The following is a 25,092-nucleotide window of genomic DNA, read 5'->3' as shown; positions in this document are numbered from 1 at the left end:
TTGAGATCTCCCAAGTCAATGAATCGCAAATTGGAGTTCCTAAGATTAGCAGCATCAGCATCACCTGAGAATTTGGTAGAACCCCCAAATTCTCACATCTGACCTCAGACCCACTGAGTCTGGGAATTCTGCCCTTGGAGTTGCCAAAATAAATCTTTTCTGGGAGATGCTGATGTACCTTTGAGAGTCAAATTATTTAAGGACAGAATTTCGATTACCTGCAAAAATGTTCATGGTCTAGAGGGCTCTCAGGTAATTGAATTATTTGACCCTCCACAAACCAATCTTGCAAAACAGATAAAAACAAGTATCACTCTGCCTTTTCCAAATGAAATTGACATCCAAAAAAAGAAAAAAAAAAGACAAAGACAAATGTTTCACAGGAGGTGACAACATCATTCTATGAGTTGCAGAGAAGTCTTAGATCAGTTTTGCCCTTGGCCAATCCTAAGAAGCCCCCAGAAACCACTATCTCAGGCAGTATAAACCAATTCTAGTGGTCTCAGCCAATATCAAGCTGGTCTGTATAAGTCATCTTGACATTTTGTGTGTGTGTGTGTGTGTGTGTGTGTGTGTGTGTGTGTAAATATGTATGCACACGCACACACCTGTCCAGGGGCTTAAACTCAGGGCTTGGATGCTATCCCTGAGCTTCTTTTTGCTCAAGGCTAGAACTCTACCACTTGAGCCATAGTTCCATTTCTAACTTTTTTGGTGGTTTATTGGACATAAGGGTCTCACTTTTCCTGTCCAGGCTGGCTCTGAACCAAGATTCTCAGACCTCTGCCACATGAATAGCTAGGATTAAAAGCATGAGCTCTTTTACCTAGACCTCTCTCTAGGTGTATATGATGTCTAACAGAACCTTTTCAGTGGTTAGGAAAATAAATGATGCATGTCAGAATAATTTTGGGAATATTTCATTCTAGTTACTCCCTGTTGGAAATTCTCAGTGAATAGTGATCTCTGAAAAGTTCTGAGAAGCCTCTTTTCCCTCTCCTATCACATCATCTGTTTAAAGCTGTATTTTCTAAACATGTTTATTTTCATGTTCCACTTATTAACTTCCCACTAGAAATAATGTTCCATGAAACAAATCGTTGCGTGGCTAAATGAACTAAGCCTGCAGATAAAGTAGCTCTTTAATTTTCCAGCCTGTTATCTATTTTATTAACTCATGACAGGGATCAGCAAATCAATCTATGCAATTCCTTCATTCTTTTCCAAAAATTTGCAGTCACCAAATATTTTGTTGTATTTCTCTCTCATTCCCTTGTTAAGTTACAAGAATATTTTATACTTGTGCTAGCTTCCAAGTATTTGTAAATAATAGTGATGATGATGATGATGATGATAATGATAAAGATTTAAGCCAAACATCAATGGCTCACATCTGTATTCCTAGCTACTCAGAAGGCTAAAATCTAATATTCATGATTCAAAGCCAGCTCAGTCAGGAAAACCTGTGAGATTCGTATCTCCAATAAACTACCAAAAAGCCAGAAGTAGATCTGTGGTCCAAGTGCTAGAGTGTTAGCCTTGAGGGAAAAAGAAGAGAGAGAGAGAGAGAGAGGAGAGAGAGAAAGAACAAAATAATGAAAGAACGAAGGAAAGAGAGAGAGGGAGAAAGAAAGGAAAGAAGAGAAAGAGAAAAGAAAAAGAAAAGCTCAGGGATAGTGCCTAGGCCTGAGTTCAAGTCCCAGGACTGGTGCAAAAAAATATATTGACCAAGATTTCAGAAGCGGGTGTTAAGGAAAAAGAACAGAATCACACAGGAAAAAGAAGAAAAAGAAAAAAAAAACAGCATCTATGGCTGACATCACATTGCTTCACATTGCTGTACAGCAAGTTTCTTTCTATAGGGGTGAAGTTAAGTCATTCTGAAGCTTTTTATTCCACTGAAAGCATTTTCTCAATGGGCCCAGCCAATGTAAGTAGGGTGAAGAAAAGCAGTGGCTGTTGGCTGGCAGGACCTTGCCTTGCGAGAGCCTCACATCTGAACTGCTATGCAGCAATCATTGGAGAAGGATGTTCGTCCCCGGTGGATCTGCATAGGAATGCCTCTCAGAAATGAGTGCTGTGCCTTCTGTCCTTGGACAGCCTCTTGGGTTTACCAGACTGCTCTGACCAGAAGAACAATAGGTTTTGCCTGAATAGATGCCAGTTTTTCTAGGATTAGGCAGAGGTAGAAAAGACAGAAATGCAAGGGCTGGTGACTGTACACAGGGTAAACTCAAGGAGGAGCATTTGTTGCAAACTTTTAACGTTTGTCAACATTTTGGGTTTGAAATCTAAAAGTTGACCAGGGTGCCAGTGGCTCTTATCTGTAAATCTAGCTTCTCAGGAGACTGAGATTTGAAGATCAGGGTTCAAAACCAGCCCAGGCAGGAACGTCCATAAGACTTTCATCTCCAATTAACCACCAAGAAGCCAGAAATAGAGCTGTGGCTCTATTGGCTTGCCTCAAGCAAAAAAGCTCAGAGACAAGGCCTAGGCCCTGAGTTCAAACCTTAGGAGTAGTGCAGAGAGAGAGAGAGAGAGAGAGAGAGAGAGAGAGAGAGAGAGAGAGAGAGAGAGAGAGAGAGAGAGAGAGAGAGAGAGAGAGAGAGAGAGAGAGAGAGCACAAGAGGAGATAGTAGAAAATGACTTGTGTATTTGTTTGCAGTCCTCCAGGACAAAGATTGCAAACACATTTTACTTTCTTATTGTCAGAGCATGATTTCTTCCTTCTGAGTGGCTGTCTTGTGCCCAAGCAACTAATTCAAGTCAACTCTCTTTGATTTCTATTTTTTTGGTACCACTTGGATACCACATAGTCCATCAAATTTATGGACTGGGAAAGTAAGTGTGTGTGTGTGTGTGTGTGTGTGTGTGTGTGTGTGTGTGTGTGTGTGTGTGTGTGTGTGTGTGTGTGTGTGTGACACAGATGGGGAGAAAATATCTCTCCGATTAGTTTGCAATTCATTCCTGGAGTGTGGAGACCACATTTTACTTATAGCTTCCAGCCTAGAGCCGACACAGTCAATGCTCAATAAATGTTTATTGACTTAAATGTGCCGTTCCCTCTCATTAGCAAGAATAATCTAAGTGGCAGGTAAAAGAGATCCGATGCAAGTTGGCATAGGCCAATATGAATGGCTCAAGTTCTTGGTGACAAACAGAGGAAAGGATGACCCTATTCTCCTAGACAGTGCAGGGTACATACGGTCTGAATTCCGGGTGGCCCAAATTACAGCACTAAGGATCCTCTTCTGGGTCTCTCCCTTCTGGATCTCACAGACAGTTCTTCCCAAACCCACTTGGGTTTTACACTATCCTTGAGCATGCCTTTCAGGAAGAGAGCATTGAGCCTGCTTACTTGGCCAGACCCAGGTTTGTCCTCTGCCATGCAATCAGCATGGCCAGCCTCTTTCCAGCCGAAGGGCTGAGAATCGGGCAGAATGAAAACATGGCTGCTGGGTAGGAAAACAAAACAAAACAACAACAAAAAGAACACCTCAGTTGTCAATCACAACAGCTTTTCCTTTCAGGATGGGGAAAAAGCTGTAGTCCATAAAGCCGCCAAATAATGGTGGGAAAAAAATCTCTCTTGTCAGATAATGAGTGAACTAAAATATAAGGATGGAAGGGAGAGAAAATGAGCGAAGGTGCCGTTGATCAAGACCGATTGTAGGCCTAACCTGACTTAAAGAATTGTAACCTCTTTGTACAACTAGTTATTAAAATAAATAAAATAAAATATTAATCCAGATGCCAATGCTCACGCCTGTAATCCTAGTTACTCAGGAGGCTGAGATCTGAGGATGGTGGTTCAAAGCCAGCTTTGGTAAGAAAAGTCTATGAGACTCTGATCTCCAATTAACCAGAAAAAAAAAAAAAAAAAACAGAAGTGGAGCTGTGGTTCAAGTGATAAAGTGCTAGCCTTGAGCACAAAATCTCAGCTCCCAGGCCTTAAGTTCAAGCCCCAAGACCAGCCACACACACACACACACACACACACACACACACACACACACACACACACACACACACACACACACACACCAGATAATGAGTGGATCTTCACTTAATAGAAATGATTTATTGTCAGAAGATCTTTTCCCATTTCACCCTCAGTAAGGTTTAAAAGATAGTCATCTTCAGAGTGAAGAGAGAAGCAAGAGAACAAACAACGGAGAGCTGCTGAGATCCAACAAAATGTTCTGTTATTTTTGCAGAGAGCAGACGTGGCGGTAGCACCCTTAACAATCACCTTGGTCCGGGAAGAAGTGATAGATTTCTCCAAGCCATTTATGAGTCTGGGGATCTCCATCATGATAAAAAAGCCACAGAAATCCAAGCCAGGAGTCTTCTCCTTCCTTGATCCTCTGGCGTATGAGATTTGGATGTGCATTGTCTTCGCCTACATTGGAGTCAGTGTCGTGCTTTTCCTGGTCAGCCGCTTCAGCCCCTACGAATGGCACAGTGAAGAACTCGAGGAAGGCCGGGACCAGACACCCAGTGACCAATCCAATGAGTTTGGGATATTCAACAGCTTGTGGTTCTCCCTTGGGGCCTTCATGCAACAAGGCTGTGACATCTCTCCCAGGTCAGTTGGCTGTTTTATTTATTTATTTTTTAACTTTCTTGCTCCATCTTTGGCTTGGAAGGGAAAAAAATGTTTTTTAAGTACTGGGAATTTAAGGACTGGATATTATTTCCCCAACTTCATTGTATTCCGTTATACAGTCCGATAGCTGCCCACTCTCAGTCGTAGTTTTCTGGACACATGGGTGGATCCTCCTTGTCTGCTAGCTGGTGAATGCAATCTGTCAAGATATACAGGAATAATCATGCTTGAGGTTTTGTCGCTGAATAGTATGGAGGAGATGGCTGGGGTGGGGGTGGGGGGCTCATGCTTGTCATCCTAGCCACTCAGCAGGCTGAGATCTGAGGATCATGATTCAAAGTCAGCCCAGGCAGGAAAGTCCATGAGACTCTTAGCTCCAATGATCTCCACACACATACACACAAAAAGCCAGAAGTGGACCTGTGAGTCAAGTGGGAGAGAGCTAGCCTTAACCATAACATTTCAAAGACAGCATCCAGGTTCTGAGTTCAAACCCCAAAACCTGCATCCCCTCAAAAAAAGTATAGAAATACAGAGAAAGAGAGGAGATAGTATAGTACTACTAATATTTACTGAGCATCTGCCGTGTATAAAGGCTGAGTCCTATAGGTTTATCCTCTCCCAGAGGGACCAATGAGAAATCCCAAAATACCAAATACCTTGCAAGCAAGTGGGTAAGATGGGTGGATTCAGACCACTGCTCTAAACTTGTTCTGCATGGTAGAGGTGATGGAGCCCCAACTCTAGCACACAGACATACCTTTCATACTTCAGTGTCACTGTAGATCCATATTTTTTTGTCAGTTTTGGGGGCCTGGGCACTGTCCCTCAGCTCTTCAGCTCAAGGCTAGTGCTCTACCACTTGAGCCACAGAGCCACTTCCGGCTTTTTCTGCTTATGTGGTGCTGAGGAATCGAACCCTGGGCCTCATGAATGCAAGACAAGCATTCTACCACTGAGCCAACTTCTCAGAGACCCCAGGCATGGCACTTTGCTCTGCCCTTGGCTTCTTGGTCTGAAAGAAGCAACGATCTCCTTTTGTAAGTTCTCAGAAAGACTCTGGAAAATTCTCCAGCCAGCAGTGACTGTAGTTTATTTGTTGTGGTTTAAAAATAGGGGCTCAGATACCCCAATGAAAGAACCAAGGTAACTCAATGCTTGGGATAAGGACCAGAACCGTTTCACTTCTGCTTGGATCATGTATTGGAATTTGTGAGTAGAGTTTATTTTGGAAGGTGTGAGCTAAAGGGAAGACTGGGCTTTTGTTGGTTTTACAGTATTGAAGAACTTAGGGCCTCATGCTTGTTAGGAAAAAGTTAGCTCTGCCAGGTTCTCACCTGTAATCCCAGCTACTCCAGAGACTGAGATATGAGAATCATGGATCATAGTCAGCCCTGGCAGGAAAGTCTATGAGAATCTTGTCTCCAATTAATCATTGCCAAAAAAAAAAAAAAAATCCAGACATGGAACTATGGCTCAAGTGATACAGTGCTAACCATGAGCATAATAGCTCAGGGACAGCACCCAGGCCCTGTGTTCAAGCCCCAGGACTGGCACAAAAATTTTAAAAATAAAATAAATGTTAGTTCTGAAGGTTTAAAAAAAGAAAAGAAAGGTAGAAAGGACCCAGGGGAAAAAGAAGAAGAAAAAAAAATCTGAAAACTACCAATCGGACTGATTCTCACATTTTCTGGCCTCCTATCCATGTGTATAATGGTCTTTCGCCCACATACCAGAAGGTTCATGCAATAAAATCTCACACATTGACCTGATAAACAAGCAGGAGCTGTATTTCCTCTCACAGCTGTTTAATACCTCACTTTCCATATAGTTATTCCTCCTAGATTACCAAATTTCAGAATCAGGCAGGCGGGAGCATTGTATAGAATAGAGGCTCCCTGGGTCAATCAGGGGCATAAGCAAATAAATATTAAAATCTCACAGAAAAGTCTAGAGGTATCTTAGCCCTGTTTGGGTAGAGGTGTTTTATTTTGTTTGTTTTTGTGCCACTATTGGGGCCCAAGCTCAGAGCCTCATACTCTTAACTTAGCTTCAAGACAGGTACACTCTCCCACTTGAACCACAACTCTACTTCCAGCTTTTTGCTGATTAATTGGAAATAAGAAGCTCAGAGACTTTTCTACCTAAACTAGGTTTTAAACCATGATCCTCAGATCTCAGCCTCCTGAACTGCTTGTTATTTATTACAAGCATGAATCACCAGTGCCTAGCCCCGACATACCTTTCATACTTCAGTGTCACTGTAGATCCATATTTTTTTTTTGTCAGTTGTGAGGGCCTGGGCACTGTCCATCACCTCTTTAGCTCAAGTCTAGTGCTCTACCACTTGAGCCACAGAGCCACTTCCAGCTTTTTCTGCTTATGTGGTGCTGAGGAATCGAACCTGGAGCCTCATGAATGCAAGGCAAGCATTCTACCACTGAGCCACCTTCTCAGCCCTAGATCCGTATTCTTAAGCAACAATGGAGTAAACTCTCTAACCAGCCTCCTTCTCCAAGATTTATTTTGCCTGCTGTATAATGTGGAAAGTTTTATCATTCACCATGATAATCTTGTTTTTCTTTAAATAAGAAGACAGTCAAGGGGGTGAGAGAGGCGTGGGAGAGAAGGTGTGAGACTGGGTGCTTGGCCAATACTGGCAAACACATGGTAAAGAATAGAAAGAACCAAGCAGGGAGAGATTTGCTTAAAAATAAATCAGGCCAGTGCATAAACAGTGGGAAGAAATGACTCTTACCCAGTTAGTAGGGCCATCAAAACATGTACATGTCATGAGCTTATTTTTCTCCAGTCCTTCCTTCATGAGTAAGCAACTACCTTTTTCTTTTAATTTTTTTTATTGTTATCATAAAGGTGGGTTACAGAGGAGTTACAGTTACATAAGTCAGGGGAATGAGTACATTTCTTTTTGGACAATGTCACCCCTTCCCTCACTCTCTTCCAGTGTTCTCCTCTGGTCCCCACCCATGGGTTATATAGTTCATTTTCCACATAGTGTCCAGTGAGTACCACTGCTGCATTTGTTCACCCTTTGTCCCTCCATTTCTGTGCCCCCCTCCATGCCTCCCCAAAATACATACACAAACAAGACAAAAGGAAAAGAAAAGAAAAACAGCAACAAAGTAAAAAAAAGCCCTCTTGTTTCCATTTCCTGGAGTTCCTTTTGATCAATATTATCCTATGTGATCAGAGGTACATTGGCACTGTGCCTTTGTGTTCTTCCCCTAAGAGTACTGTCCTTTGGTTTCACTGTGTGTGAATGCCTAGCGTCCTGTATCATTTATCATGCCCTGGGGAGCAACTATCTCCTAACAACTCCCTTGTGGTACATTTTCACCATCCTTCCAGTCGCAAGCTCTGAGTTCACTTAGTGAATCTTCTGTCAGGCATGGGTCTTGTATAAACTGTACTTGTGGACAGTGATTGCCCAACATTGAAAAAGAGCCATCCTCACTAGTAGCTATCTCAACATTGTCCCTACCTGATTGCCTTCATTCCTGGGTTACCTGGATGGCCAATGAGGATTTCAGTCTTTGACCTTTGTGTGCTTAGAACTTTTGATGGTTCCATGGGGTTATCTCAGGAACTGACCTGGAAGTGAGCAAAAGAGGTTGAACGGTTACCCTCCTCCTTAGCTTTATTAAAAACAACCTCACCTCAAGCCTCCATAAAAATAGAAACAACTTCTGGGCACCAGTGGCTCACACCTGTAGTCCTAGCTACTCCGGAGGCTGAGTTCTGAGGATTGTGGTTCAAAGCCAGCCTAGGCAGGAAAGTCCTTGAGATGTTTATGTCCAATTAACCACCAGAAAACTGGAAGTGGCACTGTGGCCCAAGTGGTAGAGCACTCACCTTGAGCTGAAGAGCTGGGGGACAATGTCCAGGCTCAGAGTTCAAGACCCCACAACTGACCAAAAAAAAAAAAAGGAAGGAAGGAAGGAAGGAAGGAAGGAAGGAAGGAAGGAAAGAAAAATAGAAACAACTTTCTACCAGTATTGGCTTAGAAGAGGTTGACACATATAAAACCTATAGCACAATCCCTAGCCTTTACAGAGGAAGATGATAGAATAAAATGTGTCTTCTTTATTGAATTTCTGTGTTGGTCCTGGACCCAGATTCACCAGAAGGATTTGCTGCTCATACCAATTCCAAAGCTTAATACCTTCTTCTGAGGAAATCAAGGAACACAAGCAAAATGACTTGCTCAGGAGACCAGTGTTATCTGAATTCTTGAGACGCTTCCTCATTCAAATTGAGATTTCAAATGAAATCTCAAGGCAAGTGCTCTACCACTTTGAGCCACAGTACTACTTCTGGTTTTCTGGTGATTTAATTGGAGATGAGAGTCTCACAGATTTTTCTGCCTTGGGCTGGCTTTGAACTGCAATCCTCAGATCTCAGCCTCCTGAGTAGCTAGCATGACAAGTGTGAGCCACCAGTGCTGGGCAAAAAAGATCTTTTTAAAATAGTGATCAGAGACAGAAGTCAAGCAAGCAGTAGTAACCACCAAACAGTCCCTCTTTTCCTATTTGCTCACGGTGTACTTTTCCTGTTTACTTCATAGAATACTATGACCGCAATGTAGCATTATATGCTACATTGTTTATTCATATTCCATTTTAACATCAAAGTTAACAAAAAAAAATCCACCTGAATTGCAATCACAGATCGCCATAGTTTGGTATAGTAAGATTAGAAAGCTTTGATCCATGAATGGACTTTGTAGATGTTTCTTACACCCAAAGATCTATTTTTAAGTAGATACTTTTTAGATTGCTTTTTTTTCCATACAGAGGAGTATTGAGGAGGAATATATTACAAGAGAAACAAAATCATTATAGGTAAAACGTATATTTAGTTCTCCCAATGGCTTATTTGTGGGGGAGGGTTGGGTTGTGTGTATGTGTGCATTTTTTGTGGGTGCATGTGTATTGTGTGTGTGTGTGTGTGTGTGTGTGTGTGTGTGTGTGTGTGTGTGTGTGTGTGTGTGTGTGTGTGTGTTGATGCTGGTCCTGGGGCTTGAACTCAAAGCCTAGTGCTGTTTCTGAACTACATTTGCTCAAAACTAGTGCTCTATCACTTGAGCCACGGCTCCACTTCTGGCTTTTTTGGTGATTGAGGGTAAGAATCCCATGATCTTTTCCTGCCCAGGCTGGCTTTGATACCATGATCTTCAGGTCTCAGCCCCCTGAGTAACTAGGATTATAGACATGAGCCATCAGTGTCTAGCTCCTGGCATTATTTTATTTTATTTAGTTCTTTCATCTCTCTTTGCAGCCCACACTATTTGATGTATTCAGCAGGCATCCATTAACTGTCTGCAGTAGACAGGGGATGGTTTGGGTTGGCAAAGATGGGAAGATCAATTGAAGATGGAGTGTGAAGGATGGGCACCTTGGCTTCCCAGAGCTAGCAGCAGAAGCAGTTGAACATAGTAGACATTGTAAACAAGCCATGGTGATGGTATAAGCAGCAGCGTGCTACACATAAAAGGAGCCTGGCTGTTGCAATGCATGATAAAGGAAGTGAAATTAAAGGATACTTACTTAAGGGTATTCTGAGACAATTTCTCTGAGGACCTGGATGGGTAAGAGGAAGCCAGGCTTGTAAATAACAGAGAGACAGAAATAGCCATATACAAAGGCCCTCGGGTGGATAGAGCTTACTCCTCACAGGACTGAGGGAGCAATTTGTGTGTCTGGGCTTATACATAAATAAATGGAGAGAACAGGGAATTGAGATCCTATTGGAGGAGTAGGCAAAGGCCGGATCATACAGGACCCATGACTGTGGTACACATTTGGCTTTCACTTCTAAATTCTATGGAAAGCCATGGGGCAGGGAGGAGATGTTAAGCAAAGAAGAGTTGATTTTCAGACTGTAATACCACTCTGGAGAACTCTGAGGCCAGTGAGTTAGGGCAGAAAGAAAAGAGTAGAGGGCAAAAGCTCGAAGGATCAGATTAGAGCCTCTTATGGCCATCTAGGACAAGTTATGGTGATGGTCTAGGACAAGTTGTGATGATGGGTGATTACAAGACTGGTCATGACATAGATTTGGGGTCTTCTTGGAAGCTGGCATTGACAAGAATTACTGACAGAGTCGATTTGCAAACTCAGGGAGAGGGAGGACACTCCAGGGTAGATCCAAGAGGGAGGGAGCATTTTGAACCATAGTACATAAAGACATCCAACTCTGAGTGGATCTTAGGGTGCTCTTGTTCATTTATCTCCTTCTCTAAGATCTCCCAGGCAGAATCCATGGCCTGTCAATGCTAAGAACAATCGTCTTCCTACCACATGGTCCTAAGCCAGGGGCATGGTTCCATACAGGTGAATGAAGAGCAGGTCTGCACCTTTATTCTCACTGAGCCCTCCAACCCCTTTCTCAACCTCCACAGGGTCAGTGCATTCCTGGCTTCTGGTGGTGAATTTTTTTTCTGGTGGTCAAAAAGGGTTCAGAGGGTCCTAGGAGAATAGGGAGAATAGAAAGCATTATGATTTCGACTTCCAGCACTCTCCCCATTATTTCTGATCATAGGCTGTCTTCCCATATATGGTAATTATCTCCACCTGGCAAAGGAAATTACTGTCAGCTAGAAGAAATCTCAGGCAAGGGAAGTGGTGGGCACTTTAGAAATCTTCTAGAACCTTATGTCATAATCTCTCCCTCTCTCTCTCTCTCTCTCTCTCTCTCTCTCTCTCTCTCTCCTCTCTCTCTCTCTCTCTCTCTCTCTCTCTCTCTCCCCTCTCTCCCTCTCTCCCTCTCTCTCTCTCTCTCTCTCTCTCTCTCTCTCTCTCTCTCTCTCTCTCTCTCTTTCTCTCTTTCTCTCTTTCTCTCAGTTCATTTGCATGTTTGGAGGTAGGTCCTGAAACCCATACATCATGAGAAACAGAGTAACCAAGGAGAAAAGCCTAAACAGTTATCAATGATAGATCAGCTAACTACCTACAGCATTCGCACACAAAGGCTTGGGTCACCAATACTGGCTGCCATAATGGAGAAAGGGTGAGGAAGTTGCCCCTCCCACCTCCTGCATTCCTTGCAAACCTATTTCTTTTGCTTTTATTTTAAGAGGGTGGAAGTCCTGGGGCTTGAACTCAGAGCCTCAAGCTGTCCTTTGCTTTCTAGTGCTTTACCATTTGAGCCACACCTTCACTTTTGACTTTTTGCTGACCCATTGGAGATAAGAGTTTCATGGACTGGGTTTCAACCTGGGCTAAAATTAAACTATCTACCAATGCATGTAAGTAAATAATTAGGTGAGAAAGCAGAATGTAATTTGAATCATTCCCAAGAGTCAAGTGTACAGTTAATAGATAAACAGCAGAGAAAATTCACCAAGAACTAAAGCAACAGGATTGTATATTTAGAAAGGGAGGGACAAAAAAAAATAGATCTACACTGGATGTAATCCCAGCTACTCAGGAGGCTGAGAGCTGAGGATGGCAATTCAAATCCAGCCCAGGCAGGGAAGTCTGTGAGACTCTTATCTCCAATTAACTATCAAAAAGCAGGAAATAACCCGTGGCTCAAAGTGGTAGTGTGCCAGCCTGGTGCACAAAAGCTCAGGGACAATGCCTAGGCCCTGAGTTCAAGCCCCAAGAGTAGCACAAAAGCAAAGAAAGCAAGGCAACAGGTGTTGGACAAGCACCGAAGGAGAAATGACTGTGTTTTGAGACCAAATATCCCATTACTCAAACATACCTGGGTTTAGATCCTATACAATTTACGAAGTCTTCAGACTTAATCTAGTAACTTAACTGTTGGATCAAGCAGTTAAGCCTAATTCTCCAATTTCCTCAAATTTAAAAAGAAGGTCATTCATAACCATATCTCAAGAGTTTTATAATAATACATATACAAACAGAGGCTAGCACAGAGCCTAGTGCATAGCTTAAACTGGAGATTCAAAAATCTTCATTCTCTTTCCTTTCCATTGTGTCATTCACTTAACTGCCTTTTTGCTCTGTCCTGGGCCATCCAACCAATCACATGTTCCCAGATAAGAGCAGTGAACTTCACTGGCATGCATCTCATTATGGGGTTGAACTCCAGGCCCACATTCAGCCACAGGGAAGTCTGGAAGTCTAGAAGAAGGAGAAGAAGAAAGAGGAGGAGGAGGACGAGGAGGAAGAGGAGGAAGAGGAGGAAGAGAGGAAGAGGAAGAAGAAGAGGAGGAATGGAAGAAGAAGGAGGAGGAGAAGCAGGACGGGGGGAGGAGGGGGAGGAGGAGAAGGAGGGGTGAAGAAGAAGGAGAAGGAGAAGAAGAGGAGGAGGAGGAGGGGGAGGAGGAGAAGGAGGGGTGAAGAAGAAGGAGAAGGAGAAGAAGAGGAGGAGGAGGAGGAGGAGGAGGAGGAGGAGAAGGAGAAGGAGAAGAAAAAGAAGAAGAAGAGGAGGAGGAGGAGGAGGAGGAGGAGGAGGAGGAGGAGGAGGAGGAGGAGGAGGAAGAGGAGGAGGAGGAGGAGGAAGAGGAGGAGGAGGAGGAGGAAGAGGAGGAGGAGGAGGAGGTTACCAGGTGCAGCAATATGACTAGAAGATATTAGCAGCATTACTCATTCTGTCCCCAGCTTATTTCTCACCTCACTTCCTGGGAAGGAGCCAAACCTCAGCCCCTGCCTGAGTGGCTGGCTTGATTCATTTCCCTGGCAGTGACCCTTTCCTGCCAGGCCACACCATCCACCAATCCCTCCTGCTCTCCACTGGACACTAGGATTTTTCTACTCTCTGTAATCAAAATGGCTGTGATTTTCCCTCCATTCCATAGTGACTGAACTTGGCTTTGCAGCAATTGCACATATACCTCGATTTTTTTTTCCCCCAACAGAATCGTTTAAAGTACAGGCTCTGATGTTACTCTTGGCTTCATTCTGCTTCTTTTACCGGTATATTTTGTGACTTGGAGCAATTAGCTTTGCATCTCAGAGCCTTACTACTGCTGCTATGGAGGTGGGCGGGGGTGGGATGGGGTGGAGAACACCTCAAACTTTGGATATAAAATCAGAGCCAGTTATGAAGCACGTGAATCGTGCAGGATATTTGGAAAGGAGACACCATGGGACATCTTGTCTCTGCTTCTGTCTGGGACCTGGGATGGGAAAGATAAAAGGCTGTGGCTGAGTGGATGGCGGAGGGGAAACAGGGCAGAATCCTCTGAATGCTGTTTCTCTTTCATGTCTCCGGTTAGGGCTGCTGACCTGAACACCTACACATGCTCTCTCTCTCTCTCTCTCTGCTCCTGCGTGGGCATCCCTCACTGCATGATGGATGGTTTCCAAGAATAGGTGGCCTAAAGAGAAGCAGGTGAAGCTATATCACTTGTCATGAGGTCCCCATGGAAGTGACATAATGTGCCTTTTGCCATGCTGTCACCCCAGCCAGATTCAAGGGAAGAAACAATATCCATTAAACCTCTCAAAGTGCTGGGCCCTGGGTGGCCACACGGCTGTCATCCTAGCTACTCAGGAGGCTGGAAATCTAAGGACTGAAAGTTCAAAGACAGCCCAGGCAGACAAAGCTGAGAGACTCGTATCTCCGATTAACCACCAAAAAGTCAGAGGGGAGGTGTAGCTCAAGTGGTAGAGAACCAGCTCTGAGTGTGAAAGTTCAGCAAGAATATAAAGCCCAGAGTTCAATTCCTAGTACCAACATACACACACACAACACAAAAACTGTCTGCGTGTATGGATTCTCTGTATATATATGCATACATATATTATTTAAGCATTCTCTGCATATATTATATATCTTTACATATATATCTTATTTTATATAAGTATATTACATGACATTATATAAATACATTATACATTATATAATAAAATATATAAATATCTTATATAATATATTGATATGTTTATAAATAAATTCATATTTTTTAATTTTTTATTTTTGTTGATCGTGGGGCTTGAACTCTGGGCCTAGGTGCTGTCCCTCAGCTCTTCAGCTCAAGGCTAGCACTCTACCACTTGAGCCACGGGGCCATTTCCTGTTTATATACATTTAGAGAGAGGAAAGAGACTGCCTTCTTCCTCACCAATACTCCTCAGTCAGCAGGAAGTTCCAAGACTGGCCATGATCCACTTCCCCCAGTAGCAGTTAGCGTTTCCTCTTCAAGGGGGAAGAGGGAGAGCAAGGAAGAAATGATACAAGTTCATTAAAAAGCAGCCAATCGGAGACTTGAAGTTTATACAGCATGCAGATGACAAGAGAAGCAGATAAACCTGAAAATAATACAGTGGAATCAAGGGGTTATGAAAGAACGTGGAAGGAAGAGAGACCAAAGAAACAAAGAAGTAAGGACATCAGGGCATCAGAGTCGTAAAGGAAACAGAAAGGAGATGGACCCATCAGAAAGCCATCCGGCTCTCACTATGGGCCTAGTTCTGTGATAAGGAAGATGGCTGAAGGTGGTGTAGGATGGTAAAGGCAGACTGACATGCCATTTCCCTGTAGTTATATCGAATCTTTTTCTGCTGTATTTCTCCTGATAAACTTTCCTATCACTTTTACTAAGAGACAAAGAGAGACAGAGAGAATCTTCTGCAAACCTTATGCATAAAAATGATGCTAGTACCTATTAGCATCATGATGAAGTTAAAATAAATAAGGTATTTAGAGGACTTAACATGCTGGCTTTTTGTTTTGTTTGTTTGTTTGTGCCAGTCCTTGGGCTTGAACTTGGGCCTGGGCTGCTTTTGCTCAAGTCTAGCACTCTACCACTTGAACCACACAGTGCCAGTCCAGATTTTTTTTGTGGGGGGTCCGGTCGTGGGGCCTGAACTCTGGGCCTGGGTGCTGTCCCTCAGCTCTTCAGCTCAAGGCAAGCGCTCTACCACTGAGCCACCCTCCCAGCCCCAGTCCAGAATTTTTGGTAGTTTAGTAGAGATAAGAGTCTCACAGAAGCTGGGCACCGGTGACTCACACCTGTAATCCTAGCTATTCAGGAGGCTGAGATCTGAGGATCAGAGTTCAAAGCCAGCCTGTGCAAGAAACTCCTCCATGAGACTCTTACCTCCAATAAACCACTAGAAAACCAGAAGTGGTGCTGTGGCTCAAGCAGTAGAGCACTTGCCTTGAGCTGAAGAGCACAGGGACAGCACCCAGGCCCAGAGTTCAAGCCCCATGACCAACAAAAAAAAAAAAGAGTCTCACAAATTTTCCTGCCCAAGGTGGCTTAGAACTATGATCCTCAGATCTTAGCTTTCTGAGTAGCTAGGATTACAGACATGAGCCACCAGTGCTCAGTTTAACACATATTTGAATATATATATATATCTATATCTATCTATCTATATATATATATTTAAGTAGTTGTCCAAGGGAGTCTCCATTCAATAAATAAGTTTATGAAGACAACACTTCTTGATCAATGTCACCCCTTTTCTCATTCTCCCCACTAGCCCACCCTCACCTCTTTGCTCAATTTTCTTAATTTTGTAGCATATGCATTGAATCTTATGATTGCACCCTCCCCCATTTCCTCTCTTCATCTGACATGGAATAAATGCTCAGGGAAGGCATATAATATAGTCTCTTTTTCCAAGTTTTTTGAAATGTATAGTAAATACTTATTAATAACCATGTAGTGTAGTCAGCATTTAATAATGTATGTCCATAATAGATGTTTCTAATTATTTGTTGAGCTAATAAATCTAGGGATTTATATCATTAAGGAGTCTAACAATAGCCCTCATTTTGAGAAAACAACAAAAAAAAGGCAAGGTTGCAGGAGTTTATATAGCTTAGGAAATGAGCACTGAGCATTTCATAACCTGGACCTTGATATAGCAACTTTTTTTGTGTTGAAAATGACTCAACTCCAGTGACCCTTAGCAAACAATGAGCAATTTTTCAAAAGACTCATATTTAGATTTGAACACTTTGAAGTTATATAGGGCCTTGTATGGCCTTCAATCCATGAGGGAAAAATGAAAAGAAACAGGAGAGACACAAGAATTTGCCACAATCTCTTTTCTCTACAGCAAACCTTACAGCAAGTCTGAGCACTGAAATGAGTCAGGCCACAGGCTTTGCTTGTTGGTGGTTGATTGAAGATTGAGAGTCTCGTGAACTTTTCTGCCCAGGCTGGTTTCAAACCCTAATTCTCAGATCTCAGCCTCCTGTGTAGTTAGGATTACAGGTGTCAGCCACTTTGAGCTCCATTTCCAGTGCTCTGATGATTCTTTGGAGATAAGAGTCTCAAGGACTTTCCTATCCAGAGTGGCTTTGAACTGTGATCTTTAGATCTCAGCCTCCTGAGTAGCTAGGATTACAGGCATGAGCCACTGGTACCCAGCATATTTTGCTTTTTTTTTTTTTTTTGGGGGGGGAGTCTGGTCGTGGAGCCTGAACTCTGGGCCTGGGCGCTGTCCCTCAGCTCTTCAGCTCAAGGCTAGCGCTCTACCACTTGAGCCACAGCGCCACTTCCGGCTTTTTTCTTTTTGCTTATGTGGTGCTGAGGAATTGAACCCAGGGCCTCGAGCATGCAAGGCAAGCGCTCTACCACTGAGCCACCTTCCCAGCCCCATATTTTGCTTTTTTAAGACCACATTCATTGTTCTTCATTCTCACTGTCCATGTTTGGACAGTGTTTGCTCAGTGACATAAGCAGGGGAGGGGAAAAAGATTAGAATTGGCCAAGCTGACTTGCTGTGTTTGTGCTCACCTGTCCTGAGGCGCAAGACCAGGAGTCACAGGTGCACAATCTGTGTTCCCTGCCACAGAGTCTGACTTGGCAAGGACAGCAGTGGGAAGACATGGTGGCAGCCACCTAATCCTGGGCATACTGCCTCCATTCTCAGCCCTCAGGTTTCAGTCTGAATGCAAAATAGTTTCTGAGCCCTGTGATCAGCCCACATAAACACTGTCAGAGAATTCACAAAGCCTCTATTGTGTCCATGGACCCTAAAGCCCTCTATGGATGATCCCAAAGGGCCAAACAGGCATTGAGATCCTCAGATCTCAGCCTCCAGAGTACTTTAGGATTACTTGAATTACCCATCAGAGCCCAACCATATTATAGTTTTAATCTGCATTTCTCTAGCCACTACTACTTCTTCACTTTTATGAGTCTTTTTGACTGCTGGCCTCTTGGATAAAGTGGCTTTTTAAATGTCTTGTGCATTCCTCTATTAGGTAACCTGTCTTTTTTCTTATTTGTTATACAAGTACTCTTGATATATCCTTTTAGAGTTTCATAAATATAAATATCTCCACCTGATCTGTGGCTCACATTTTCATTATCTTAGTATTTTATGACAATCAGAAATATATAATTTTAATGTAGTATACTTTAACCAGAGAGTCTATTATGGAGAATATTCATTTGCTTTACTCAGTCTTTGTTCACTTCATGGTCATGAAAATATTCTGGCTGTAGCTCATGGCCTGTAATTCTAGCTGCTCAGGCGGCTAAGATCTGAGTATCATGGTTCAAAACCAGCCCAGATAGGAAAGTTTATGAAACTCGTATCTCCAAGTAACCACCAAAAAGCCAGAAATGGAGTTGTGGCTCAAAGAAGTAGAGTGTTAGCTTGGAGCTTTGGAGCACAAAAAGCTCAGGGACGGCATCCACACCCTGAGTCCGAACCCCAGGACTAGCAGGAAGGAAGAAGGAAGGAAGGAAGGAAGGAAGGAAGGAAGGAAGGAAGGAAGGAAGGAGGGAGGGAGGGAGGGAAGGAGGGAGGGAGGGAGGGAGGGAGGGAGGGAGGGAAGGAAGGAAGAAAGAAAGAAAGAAAGAAAGAAAGAAAGAAAGAAAGAAAGAAAGAAAGAGAAAGGAAGGAAGGAAGGAAGAGAAGAAAGAAAGAGGAGAAAGAGAGAGGAGAAAAAGAAAGAAAGAAACAAACAAAGAGGAGAAAGAAAGAAAGAAAGAAAGAAAGAAAGAAAGAAAGAAAGAAAGAAAGAAAGAAAGAAAGAAAGAAAGAAAGAAGGGAGGGAGGGAGGAAAGAAAGAAAGAAAGAAAGAAAGAAAGAAAGAAAGAAAGAAAGAAAGAAAGAAAGAAAGAAGGGAGGGAGGGAGGGAGGGAGGGAGGGAGGGAGGGAGGGAGGGAGGGAGGAAGGAAGGAAAGAAAGAAAGAAAGAAAGAAAGAAAGAAAGAAAGAAAGAAAGACTTAAGGAAGGAAGGAAGGAAAGGCGGGGGAGGGAGGAAGGGCAGGAAGGAGAGAGGAAGGAAGAGAAGTAGAGAGGAAGAAGAAAGAAAGAAAACAGAAAGAAAGGAAGAAGGGAGGAGAAAGAAGGAAGAAATGGAGGAAGGAAGGAAGGAAGGAAGGAAGGGAGGGAGGGAGGAAGGAAGGGAGGGAGGGAGGAAGGAAAGGATGGAGGGAGGAAGAGAAAGAGGAAAAAAAATACTCTCTATCCTATAAATATTAGTATTAGTGAGACAGTTCAAGATGATTTTTGCACTTAGATATATTGTATAGTTTTATGATTTATTTCAAACTGTAGACACCTTTCCCATAAATCGGTTGTCAAATACATGAAGGTCTGCTTCTGGATTTTGAATTTGTCCTATTCATAGACTTGTCTATGCTTGCCTGATACTGCTCATCTCCAATATTATTGCTTTATAATAAATCTCTCATAACTGGCACCAGGACATAGGCTAGATGATTCCATGGGGCATGGAAATCACATTGCATCAAGCTTCATGTAAAACTTGTCTACAGTACTTTTCAAAATTGTGAGCTACTAAGATTCCTTTAGAGTATCAATGATTATGACTTTTGTTTGAGATTTGCAGCCAAACAATAAATAAAACTCTATACCAATAATTTTTCCCTAGACAATATTTCCACACACCTAGAAGTAATAGATAAAGCCCATGATACTACTAGATACTAAAAGGCATCCTTTCACATCAAAATTGGGGCATTGAAAACTCTAGAGACAGTCTGAGAAAAGGCAGAGAAGAACTAATTTGCTTTCATTTAAATTAACCTAAAAGAAGAAATTGCATTGCAAATGACAGAGAAGGTAGTGGGATTTGGTATGCATTCAATACACAGTTGCTTTTACTGAGCGTTAGCCTTAATATATACAGAGAAAGTGGTGATTTGTATGGGTATATCATAAGAGATATGATTTTAAATAGTATATATATGTATATTTATGTATATTATCTATTTGTATATATGTATATTTATGTGTGTATATGTATATTATATATGTTATATATAATATAATCTTACACTATATGTATGTATATTATGTATATTATATATTTGTATATATGTATATTTATGTATATATATTTGTATATTATATGTATGGGTATATCATAAGAGATATTATTTTAAATGGCATATATATATATGTAGTTATTGTTCTTACCAGTTGAGCCTAAGGATATTAGTAAATAAAGGATCTGTTAGGGCAAATAAATTGGAAGTACTGGCTGAATTGTGAATCACCCAACTCACCACCAATGATAGAAAATAATAATAATAATAAACAACTCATGCAAGAAAAGGTAAATGTACCAGGCACCATTTGCTGATACCTTTAATCCTAGCTACTCAGGAGGCTGAGGTCTAAGGACCATGGTTCAAAGTCAGACTGAGCAAGAAAGTTTGAGACTCATTATTTATTTAGAATAGCCAACAAAAAGCAGAAGTGGAGCTTTGGCTCAAGTAACATAGCATTAACTATGTTCAGGGACAGTACCTAAGCCCTGAGTTCAAGCCCCAGGCCCAGAACAAAAAAAAAAAAAAAAGAGATAAATGCATGTATAGCCTTGAACCACAAAACAAAATCTATTCTGTGCAAAATTTGTTTCCATTTCATCTTGTGAGTTTTCTATCCTGTATATGTCAACTGCGGTGAAATGATGTGGCTTTGAAAATGATAATGTATTTTTCTGCTGGAGAGAAACACTTTTTTCCCCTATTCAATAAATCAAAACCAAAAACAATAAAAATCAAACAATTCCATCCTTCCCTAAAAGCTGGAAAACCTTCTCATTTGCTTGAGTGCTTCTGTAAACAATTCAATAAGCGCTAAGCAAAAGCACGTGGTAGGCACTTACAGTAGTCTAGGCCTGGTCTAGGTGAGTGGAAGACTCTCCTGAAGAACAGAACCTGATCTCTCACTACTCACAGGCAAAAAAAATATCCCTTAATTCAGTGGAGAAAACACCCATTAAATAATTAAGCATTCTACAGCACGGTGCTAGCTCTGTTAACCCCATCCTTCCTGCATCGCAGAAATCTGTATTACTATTCCCATGGCTCCTCTAATACCTATCATCTAAACCCTTGCTTTCAAATGTTTTTATTTTGTTTGATTTTCAGTCATGGGGCTTGAGCTCTGGGCCTGGGCACTTGTTGTCCCTGAGCTCTTCTGCTTAAGGCTAATGCTCTACCACTTTGAGTCACAGCTTCACTTCCAGTTTTCTGGTGGTTCATTGGAGATGAGTCTGAAGGACTTTTCTGCCCAGGCTGGCTTCAAATGGCATCCTTAGATCTAAGCCTCCTGAGTAGCTAGGATTGCAGGCATGAGCCACAGGTGCCCAGCTCCAAATTTTTATCCTGTGCACAGAATACATAGGATCTTAAAATGCATGTTCTCATTTGGTAGGTCCGAGTTTAAGGCATATGATTTTACATTTCAGACACTTCCTGATGATGTGGTTTTTTTTTTTTTTTTGCTAATCAGAGGACTAATTTGGAGATAATAAAGCTTAAGGCTAACTTAGGTTATTATCATTACCTCTTCCACCCCAGTAATTCTAGCACCTACCATGGACCCCCAAGGAATGTATTTTGACTGAGAAAGAAAGTAACAAATAAGCATCTAAATGAGAAGTGCTTTCGATCTGCACTTACCAATATACTTTTTTCCATTATTTAGATATTGCATCTTTAGTTTCTGTACTCAAACCCAGGTAGATAAGACCTTACATATTTAGTAGAGTGCATTTATCCCTGAACAATTGGGAAAAATTTAAGCTTAACCATTTTTAGACCAAAAGGGAAAAAATTCATATCATAGATATGTATAGTATATGTAGGTATATATATTTATATAAAAAGACCAACAATAACAGTGTGTTATGCATCACTATCAGCATTATTCCGGTATATGTGAGAAACAGTATGACTATATGCACAGAAATAGATGAGCAGCCATGGGCTGAGGACAAAAAGAAGCAGGATGGAGAGAGGAGGAAATAAAATCGATATGAATCTAATGTTCAATGAGAGACAGGTCTGAAAAGCAACGGTACTAATGTAATGAAGAAAAGGAAGAATGAATCAGTAAGTTCACAAGCGAGAGAATGGCTGGCTGGAAGTTTTCTTGAGATGCTTCATGTAGGGCAGCATTGAGCAACCCACTAGGTAACACCATGAACTGGACAGAAGATGATTACATGAGTCTAAACAGGTTCTAAAATGGCTTCTAGGCAGCTAAGAGAGGGATGTGCTAATGAATCCCACCGCAGTTCCATGAGATAATCTGCCCTCTCTTTTGTTCTAGACAGCCAAGTCAGGACAACCCTGGGTCTGAGCTTTAGCCCTCTGAGGGTGTAGGGTCAGACTCCAGATAATCTAGCACAGAAGGCTTTGTCAGCCAGCTGCAGGTGGCTCATCCTGTAATACTAGCTAACCAAGCAGCTGAGATCTGAGGATCACAGTTTGAAGCCAGGCCAGGCAGGAAAGTCCATGAGACACTTATCTCTAATTATTCAGCAAAAATCCCCAAATGAAGTTGTGGCTCAAGCAGTAGGGCATTATGTTTGAGCACAAAAGCTCAGGGACAGTGCCTAGGCCCTGAGTTCAAGCCCCATGTCTCTCTCTCTCTCTCTCTCTCTCTCTCTCTCTCTCTCTCTCTCTCTCTCTCTCTCTCTCTCTCTCTCTCTCTTCTCTCTCTCCTCTCTCTCTCTCTTTCTCTCTCTGTATATCTGTCTCTCTAACACACACACACACACACACACACACACACACACACACACACACACACACACACACACGGCTTTGTCAGACATCCAAGAGGCCAATTTTCAACCAAGGATCTTACATGCTTCCAATCTCTCCCTGCAGTTTGGTCTGAATATCTCACTTCTAATCTCCCCAGACCTTTTAATGTCTCCTTTAAAGCTCTTGGCCCCTGATATTCTACTCGTCTCTCTGTTGCTCTTTTTTTTATCTCTCCTCCACCTCCATTTCACCCCTTTTTTATGTACTGGCTTCTACATTCTGTTCTATCCCAAACTCCTGGATCCTTTAATTTATTTATTTTATCAGTTGTGGGGCTTGAACTTGAGCCTGGGCGCTGTCCCTGTGCTCTTTAGCTCAAGGCTAGTGCTCTACCACTTGAGCCACAGTGCCACTTCCGGCCTTTTCTGCTGAGGGATCGAACCCAGAGCCTCATGCATGCGAAGCAAGCATTCTACCGCTGAGCCACCTACCCAGCCCCCTTAAAGTTTTTACCTTTCTATTCCTTGGCCTTAACCGCTTAGGCCATTCTAGGATACTCACCTTCTCTTGATTTTCTCAGCCCCTAAAAGGAAGAACCTCTGTGGCCACTTGCCCTCCGAACTTTTATGTGTTTTCTACAACTTTTAGTTCTTAGCACATTGTCTATACATTAAAATTCCTTTTTTTAAAAAAAAAAAAAACAATCCACACTAGAATGTCAGTTTCCCAAAGACAGAATTCCACTTTTCTTTGCTTCATGGAGGATGTTTGCTAAATAAAATTTACATGTGTTAAAGATATACGAATTTTTTTTTGCTAATATAAGAGCTTACATTCAGGGTCTTTCTGCTCACAGCTGACGCTCTGCCACTTGAATCATGCCTCTACTTCTTTCTCGCTTTTTAAAGCTTCTTTGAAGTTAAGAGTCTTTCAGGTTTCCCTTCCTGGACAAAGCTTTGAACTTTGATTCTCAGATCTCAGCTTTCTGAGTAGCTGGAATTCTAGTGATAAGCCACAGACCCCCTGGCAAGTGATATTTTGATAGACATATGTGTTATGAAAATAATTAATAGGTTAATTAATGTATTTCACATCAGTATGTGTGTGAGGTCGGTAAGAGCACTTAAAAATTACTTTTAAGGGGCTGGGAAGGTGACTCAGTGGTAGAGCACTTGCCTTGCATGCCTGAGGCCCTGGGTTCGATTCCTCAGCACCACATAAGCAAAAAGAAAAAAGCTGGAAGTAGTGCTGTGGCTCAAGTCATAGAGCACTAGCCTTGAGCTGAAGAGCTGAGGGACAGCGCCCAGGTCCAGAGTACAGGCCCCACGACTGGACTCCCCCCCCCCAAAAAAAAAGAATTACTCTTAAGAACTACTACTTAAGAATGACTATTAGCAAATTTCAAATATAACATTCATTCTTATTTACTAGGTTTGCCACCTTATCCACTAGATCTCTGAAACTTTTTCATTTTCTAACTTTATTTGCATCCTATAACAAACGTCATTGCATTTGCCTGACACTTCAGGCCCTGGTAAGAATTGGTGCTGTTCTCTGAGGTTGGCCAGAGTGAGATCATATATTACTTGTCTTTCTGTGTCTACCTTAATTTAACTTAGCCTAGTGTCCTCCTGATTCATCTAGGTTGTGACACATAATAGACTTCTCTTCCTTTATTCATGCTGTACAGTATTCCTCTGTGAATACATCAAGTTTTCTTTATCAGAGGACAGTGAGATTGTTTCTGTTTCTTGGTTTTGGGGAAATCATGCTACAGGCATCATGGAAGTAAAAACACTTTTTTGAGATACTGATTTTATTTCTTTTGGTATATTCCTGTAAGTATTACTATTAAATCTTTGTGTGTGGTGGAGGGGGAGGTAGTCATGGGGCTTGAACTCTGGGCCTGGGCGCTGTCCCAGAGCTCTTCAACTCAAGGCAAGCACTCTACCACTTGAGGGACAGAGCCACTTCCAGTTTTCTGGTGATTTATTAGAGATAAGAGTCTCACAGTGGGGCTGGGAAGGTGGCTCAGTGGTAGAGCGCTTGCCTTGCATGCATGAGGCCCTGGTTCGATTCCTCAGCACCACATAAGCAAAAAGAAAAAAGCCAGAAGTGGTGCTGTGGCTCAAGTGGTAGAGCGCTAGCCTTGAGCTGAAGAGCTGAGGGAGAGCACCCAGGCCCAGAGTTCAGGCCCCACAACCAAACCCCCCCCCAAAAAAAAAAAATTAAAAAGAGTCTCACAGACTTTCCTGCCTGAACTGGCTTTGAACTGCCAGCCTCAGATCTTACCCTCCTGAATAGCTAGGATTACAGGGTCAACTACCAATGACCAACTGATTATTACATCATACAGTGGCTCTATTTTTCTATTTTCCATTTATTGTTTTCTGTAATGGTGGTTATCAATTTGCATCCTACCAACCTGCACAGGAATTGTTTTTATTAACTTTCAATAGTTGGTTTTCTTTTCATTTTTAGAAATATGTATTTTTTAGTATTTATTTATTAATATCTGTGAGCTGATAGGTAATTTGAAGTTTCCTGA

General features: G+C 42.1%; 1 protein-coding gene across 4 annotated transcripts in view; it reads left to right on the top strand.

The window, feature by feature from the left end:
- The window catches only part of Gria1 (glutamate ionotropic receptor AMPA type subunit 1), a 355,061-nt gene that overhangs the window by 247,107 nt on the left and 82,862 nt on the right, over nt 1-25,092 (top strand). For all 4 annotated transcript variants that reach the window (XM_070019368.1, XM_070019365.1, XM_070019367.1 and 1 more), the window contains one exon: nt 4,218-4,588. In XM_070019368.1, coding sequence (XP_069875469.1) covers nt 4,218-4,588 — 371 coding nt within the window. The remainder of the gene's footprint in view (nt 1-4,217; nt 4,589-25,092) is intronic.

The sequence above is a fragment of the Dipodomys merriami genome, unplaced genomic scaffold (assembly GCF_024711535.1).
Source record: "Dipodomys merriami isolate MVZ:Mamm:240054 unplaced genomic scaffold, mDipMer1.0.p SCAF_130, whole genome shotgun sequence".
Lineage (NCBI taxonomy): Eukaryota > Metazoa > Chordata > Mammalia > Rodentia > Heteromyidae > Dipodomys > Dipodomys merriami.
The sequence above is the reverse complement of the archived record's forward strand: the minus strand, read 5'-3'. Positions and strand labels throughout refer to the sequence as shown.